This window comes from Filicampus tigris, chromosome 13 (genome assembly GCF_054856515.1).
Source record: "Filicampus tigris isolate MCC_2025a chromosome 13, RoL_Ftig_1.0, whole genome shotgun sequence".
Lineage (NCBI taxonomy): Eukaryota > Metazoa > Chordata > Actinopteri > Syngnathiformes > Syngnathidae > Filicampus > Filicampus tigris.
The window spans coordinates 4,014,139-4,021,248 of record NC_141229.1 but is presented as its reverse complement, the minus strand read 5'-3'; the positions used below and the strand labels follow the sequence as shown (position 1 = coordinate 4,021,248).

The window sequence follows — 7,110 nt, the reverse complement described above, 5'->3', positions numbered from 1 at the left end:
TTTGCCGAATAAAAACTTCTTTTTTTTTTTTTTTAAACGGAAAAAGAGCATTACTTGATGAACGGAATATGCACATTTGCAAATTTCAATTCTGATCCGAGAAATGTACCAAAGCGACTGAGAAAAACTGTAATTGTCATTTCTAATCTGCCAACAATACACACACACAATACAGGAAAACACGTATAAAGTACTACAATGAGGTATTTCAGTGTTTCACTTGAGTATTAATTACAAATAATTTCATTGAAAATCTTCGATCCAAAGCGGTGATAAAGTGGAACGGTTTTGGATCCCGCCGACTCATGAGGCCACTTCGGAGATGTGATGTATGTTGGACAGGGTGAGCTGAGCCTCCCGCGCCGCTGGGTAGAAGCGCCTGGAACGAATCCACAGTCTCCCTAAGACCCCCATGACCAGCAACAGGACCACCAGAAACCCCCCCAGGATAAAGGTCTCCACTGGTGGGAGTCCACCTGCACGGACAAAAAATACACACGGAAAAACGCCGCCGTTAGTACTACTAGCAGAGTACAGCGCATATGAACGGAGCTGCTTAAGGAACGTACCTAAATGGGGCTTCTCGCTGTCGTTGGGCCGTCGTTTGATGGGACCGTAGGACACCGTGTGGGACAGCGGGATGTCTCGCCGCGTCCTCATCAGGACATCTTCGGCCGAGCAGTTCTGAGAGATACGATGGAAATATAAATCAGGAAAATATTTGAGAAACACTTTGGATGAAAAATGTTTATATACAGTATATAATATACATTACGTATATGTATATAACGTATATACGTATACCGTATATACGTATAACTTATATACGTTATACGCATATACGTTATACGCATATACGTAATATGCATATACGTTATATGCATATACGTTTTATATATATATATAAATATATTTCTAGGGGGTCTTTATTAACTGAGGCGGTGAAATCGGGGACGGAGGAGCGCACACACTCACGGGCTGGCACAGGCCGGGGCCGTTGTGGCAGATGTGGACGTTGCAGTGCAGGAAGACGTTGGTGTAGGAGCCGCCCACGAACTTGAACATTTGGATCCTGAACGTGGCCTCGGCGCCCCTGCCGTTCTTCAGCACGCTCAGGGTCTGTTGGTTTGTCAACACGGGGCAGCTGAGGCCGGGGGAAACCAGAAAAAAACAAACAAATGGAAACCGTCCTGATGGATTGCGAGGTTAAAGACAGTTGTGCGTGTGATCTCTCTCCCTGCCGCGTTTCGTTGCTGCGCCGTTGCCAACAGCGCCAAATGTTGCCTGGTTGTCAAGGACGTGCACAGCTGCTCCAATCTTAAACTACAAGGGGCTCGGAACGTACCACCCAGGAAAAAGTGACGGTACACTACAGTCTGATTTTATGCTGCAAATCATTTGGGGTATTAAGGTCGTCTAATTTTAGCAAAAGCAATTTTGGGGGGTATGCGGCGGTATGTATTGTAGGAGTCTGCAGAACTGTTCTGCGATTCATGCCTACTTAAACCAACACAATTCTTAAAGGATTTACATCCGTCTTTTTTAGCCAGCACAAGTCTTATGGGTTTTATGGTAGTCTAGTAGTATTAATTTAGACAGTGTATTCATCATTGGGATTTTTATGGATTATTAACATAGGATATTGTGCATCTATGTGATTTGCAATACTGATTTAAAACACTCTTGTATTCTATAATATGATGCGGCGCTCACCTGTCCCGAATGAAGGTGTACTGAATGTGGCTGTAGGGATCCTTGGTGGGTGTGGCCCAGCATCTCTCCATGCGTAACATCAGGCGAGCTGGAATCTGGGAGGAGGGCAAAGGCACACCGAGAAAAAAAAAACGGGAAATATTTTGAGCAAAATGCAAATGTTGAAAATGTTGATTCAGGGTTGCTCAACAGAAATATTTTAAACATAAAATAATTCATTAAATAATTCAGACTTTTGAGGGGATGGAAATGTAAAAAATGAAAACTATTCATGTTTTTTGCAAGAATTAAAAGTAAATATTTTTGCTTTTAATGTCAAATTATTTTTGAGAAAATATTTCATTCATTTTAAATATATCTCCACCCAAAAAAAAACAAAAACAATGAAATTCAAATTAAGCATTTCTGAAATGACAATGAAAATAACTTAGGGGAATATCATTTACATTTTTTAAATAAACATTAAAATAAATTACTTCCAACCAACATTCTTTTTTGGTGAAAATTATTTGGGGGAAATAATGAGGTTTCTTTTTTATTCAAAATAAAACAAAGAAACTGTTGATATTTCAGGGGGGCTGAAATTTAAAATTTGGAACATTTTAAGGTTGGTTTTAAAAATATTACAGAAAGAAATGTTTTGGATGAAAATATTTGGGGGGGTAAAACATTGATCAGACTTTTTCGGGGCTGAAAATAAAAATGAAAACTCATCAAGTAAATGAGAAATAAACCAGCATTGGACAAACTTTTCAAACAAAGACGCTGCCGCGCCGTTCAACTTCCGCTCTTCCGCTCATAACGTGGCCGGCGGCACGTAGGCTGTCTCACCATAAACACTTTGACGAAGATGTCGTCGTCCAGGGTAAGCGAGGGGACGGTGGTCCACTTGTCCTCAAAGGCCTCATCCTTGTACAGCAGCATGGACACGGAGAAGTTTCCGTCCTCCGTGTTGAGCGTGATGGTCCTGCGTGCGTGTGGAGAGATCACGGTCAACCGCGCAGGACCACCCGGACGCTTAACGACCTTTTCCTAACATTGCCGGGTTAAGTACCCCAAGGTACTTCCGGGTGGAAGAAAACTGAGGTCAACTGAAAACATGGCAGGAACTAGGCGATTCACGCTCACGGTAGGCTGACCTGACGTCCACGCGTATCATGTTTTCCCCGTTGGGCTGCTGTACCATGTAGTTGATGGGGTAGCGGCACACAAAGGTGATGTTGACGTAATTCCTGGTGATGACGTCAGTGTGGTTGTTGTGGTTGTTGTGGATGGTGTTGACGAAGAGGATGTGAGTGGCGTCCGACGTCTGAACCGACCAAGCACAAACGTTACAAACAAACATCAACGTACAGCTTGGGTCGGTTTCGATAACGGTGTATCGCAAGTAGCTGATTTGAAACCCGAAAAGCGGCTTGAAACCATAACCCCATCTTGAAACCCTGACAACCCCAAGACCGGATTGAAGCCCTCATTTAAAACCCCATTAACAGGCTTCAAACACTAGTTTGAAACCCTAACCCTAGTTGTAAACACGCAGGGATTACCGCCCCTACCAACATGGCGACCATATTGACGCATGTTTTAGGCTACTGGATGACTTGTTTATCTATGACAAAAGCAAATGATGGACTCACAATTGGCCTCTGAAGCCAGAGGACAGCCATCTTGCGTCGCCACTCTTACTGACAACTTCTGTTATTTATTTTTTGCTGAATGCGTATTTCACGGCAGAATTAAATCGAGGTTACACTGATAAAGAAGCCAAGCCACTGAACTTATGCTAACGGCTAACTGAGCTCTTCTCTTTCTGTCTTCTGAAAAATGTTCTGTTGCTCCAAATTTGTCTAGTTTAAATCCACAAGAGTGTGTATTTGTAGGAAGCAAGAGGCTAAAAAGGGGGGTAGGGCGCAAACGTTCATCATTTCCATGGAAATCACGATCATTTGGGAGGCCATCCGGGGGCCATCCGCCGAGCCTGAGAGTTGCTGTGGGGGCAAGTGCGGCACCGCCCTTCATCCTGGACATAAACATCAGCTACGCCAATTTTCTCACAGCCATTCTTCTTTTCTTTCTGTCTGGGCCTTTTTATACAGTCTGACTTCCAGACTCACGGGTCAGATTTACGTCAGCGCTCGTGAATTATTCCATTTTTTTGGGCTGTGAAGCCGGGAAAAAGCGACAGCTTGTCGCTTTAACGACGTCGTAAAAATGGACCACTTACTAGCGGCAGGGATTTTATTTGTCAATGATGAAGACATGAAGTGCACTTTGTCTTCATCTCGGGGGTATGAGGTTGAACGTCAAGCGTCCCGTCGGAGGGGCTGTTTATTTGAAATCCTAACAATGGCTTGAAACCCTAAATTCAAACCTTAAAGAAGGACGTCAATGCAAACCTTTTTTTTTTTCAAGAATATGTTCTATGCCAGCCCTCTAGTTGAAACAGGGCACTCTGATAAATATTGCGTTTGTGGAATAAGTGTTAATCCACTCGTTTTTAGCCATCTGTGGAGGCGGCCATTTTGTCTTCTGTCGACTGAAAATGACATCACAACTGCTCACAACGACCGATCAGGGCTCAGATTCAGAAAACAGGTCAGCCGTGAGTGGTCGTTTTGAGCAGTTGTGATGTCATTTTCAGTCGACAGAAAACAAAATGGCCGCCCCCAGAGATGGCTAAAAACGAGTGCATTTTGCTGCTTAATTTATATTCCACAAACGTGAAATTAATCAGAATGCCGTGTTTCAACTAGTGGGCCTGCTGGGAACATACTCATGAAAAAAAAAATGTTTGGGTTGACTTCCGCTCTAAGCTTTGTTTTAAACACAAAATTGAAATTATTGGCAACGCTAGTTTGAAACCCAGGTTGAGACCCGAATTTGTAAAAAAATAAATAAATAAATAAACCCCCATCGTGACTTGAAAGCCTATTTGAAAGCCCAACCAGGGGATTTGACTGACATGCAAGTCTTACCATGATGCTTCCGCAGTGGGACAGATTGCTGTTAATGCTGAAGACGTAGTCGTCGCCCACTTCCACACCTCGACAATCGGGGTCATTTAGATGCAAATCCTGGACCTGTGCACACATATTATCAATCATCACAATCTGCCTAATATTTACATGGAATTAGAGTGTGCGATGGCTTACGTAAACGGGGGGGACTTTGTGCAGGAAGAAAGCGCTGGGAATAACCACTTCCATATGGTCGTTGGTGCAAATGACCGTTTCGTTCAGCTCTAAACCAAAGAAAGAATGCAAAAATATCCTTGTGACAGCCACATTTATGCAATAAAATAACCTCGTCAAAAATTCCCCTTGCAATAAAATGTTGTATGTGCCCCCAGTGGTCGAAACACAGTACCGCATTCTGATTAATATTGTGCTTGTGGAATAAGAATGAAGCAGGAAAATTCGATACCCCATGGCATTATGGGAAAAATATGCTACGCTTGTAGCATGTAGCTTTCAAGTGCGTTCGAATGTATTTGTGAGTACGTTTGAATGTGTTTGCCAATCCAAATTTTTCCATGTTTGCACACTTGTTTTTTTCATGCTCGATAACCGATTACTTGTAGTCAAGGAGGCTGACAACCGATTCTTGTGTCGATATTCATTTTCAGTAAAAGGGAAAAAATATTGTCTCCTACCTTGTCTTTCATCGTGTTTATTTAATAACTGTGTTATTTTGTCATCTATGGACAATAAACATTTTCTTTAAAATTAAAGTTCATACAAGCAAATATTTACGTTTTGTATTGGGAACTAATAATCATTTTACTTTGCGTTTAGTTTTTTAAAAATATTTTGAGCCATACTTTTTGAAAATACGCTTTCAGGGGGGAAATGAGTAAAGAAAAAAAAAGTACAGGTTGTGTTCAAAATAATAGCAGTGCAACACAGATGTGAAGTAGCAAGTGCACATACAACTAAATGAGTTTGGAAATCTACCAGAAATGGTATTTTTTCAATTCAGTTTGTAAAAAAAATAAAGACTATAATACAATTTTTTCTTAACTTTTACATTTTTTACTCAGGAAATAACCCCTTTTTTTTTTTTAAAGCTTTTGGGCTAATGTCTTTTTTTTTTAACGCAATTGAAGGTGAAAAATGACTTGGAAAACAAGTCAGTTGTTCTACAGCGCAGCACAAATGTGAAGCCGTTAACAGAAAGGGTGCTCATTTAACTCCGAGGTAACAAAAAAATAAATAAAAAAATGGAAGGGCTCACCTTTTTCGAACGTCTGCAGATCACCTTGGGAGGACACGGCTGCCAAGGTGAGAAGCAACCAGGTACAACGCAAACTTGCCATCTTGTCTCCCCTGGGAACGTTTCGCCGCCGCCGCCGCCGCCGCAGACTGCCGACTGCCGCTGTCACAGCCACAAGACGTAGCACCCTGGCGCCCTCGCTCACACCCCCCCCCCCGGGACAGCTCTAATGAAGTGGGAGCCTCCCTCCGGCCCTAAAACACCCGCTTGAATGATGTCCTCGGGGGCCAACAATGAGATTCCGCGCGTGAATAGGGGGAGCCCAGGGGAGTCCGAGGTAACTCCTCTTTTTGTAAACATGCTACGACAACAACAAGTGCGGCGGTAACCATGTACGCCATCGCGCTTTGTTGATAGCAGACTTTAAAAAAAACACACACAAAAAAAACAAAACTTTATGGGTTTGCGGGAAGCCCTGGGGGAGCAAAGATACTGGCTTCGAGTGCACGTGTGCAGTTGGACCAGATCATAAAACACACTCTTCACTTCCAGACAGGAGCAGAGAACGCGAGAATGGAGGAAAATGATTATTAAGTAGCATACAAAAAAAATGAATAGCGCAAAATGACTTTGAAAACACAAAGCTTGCAACTTCCTCTCATCCAAACGAGAAACGTTCTGGAACTAACGTGAAGACTTTCTCGTTCGAATGAGAAACTTTCTCATTCGAACGAGAAAGTAGTGTTTGCGTTGTTGCGTCCTTGTTTTGAGGAAAGAGTCCTCTTTTTTGTGTCTCAAAAGTATTCACACAAATATACAGTATTAGTGATTTTCACATGTTTTTTTTTTAAATGTTGTGTGCTTTTGTCATGAGTGCGCGTGAATCGTCGAATGTGCGTTTGCGGATCAGGGTACACGCGCATTTACTTTGACACAAACGTCACGCCTCATCATTTACACTATAGGAATAAAACGACTGATAACAGGAAGCACAACAAAAATGGCCGAAAATACAAAACGACGCCAAACAACTATGCGGAGCATGCAGAATGGCCTTCTTTTTTCTTTTCTTTTTTTTTTTTTACAAGTTTGAATTTACAAGATTGGTTTCCAAGAGAAGGAATCTTGAGATTTCATTGCCCCGACAGCACACACAACAAAACACCGGCTTCACAGAAACGCTCC

General features: G+C 42.3%; 1 protein-coding gene across 1 annotated transcript; it reads right to left on the bottom strand.

The window, feature by feature from the left end:
• Positions 1-115: 115 nt before the first annotated feature.
• LOC147137205 (pancreatic secretory granule membrane major glycoprotein GP2) lies at positions 116-6,084 on the bottom strand. Its single transcript, XM_086049929.1, has 9 exons — positions 5,947-6,084; positions 4,866-4,954; positions 4,689-4,793; positions 2,853-3,022; positions 2,545-2,680; positions 1,714-1,808; positions 976-1,144; positions 570-684; positions 116-476 (listed from the first exon to the last, which is right to left on the bottom strand). Exons 1-9 carry the CDS (start codon positions 6,026-6,028, stop codon positions 304-306), a joined length of 1,134 nt encoding a protein of 377 aa, XP_085906055.1. The 5' UTR covers positions 6,029-6,084; the 3' UTR covers positions 116-303.
• Positions 6,085-7,110: the final 1,026 nt, after the last annotated feature.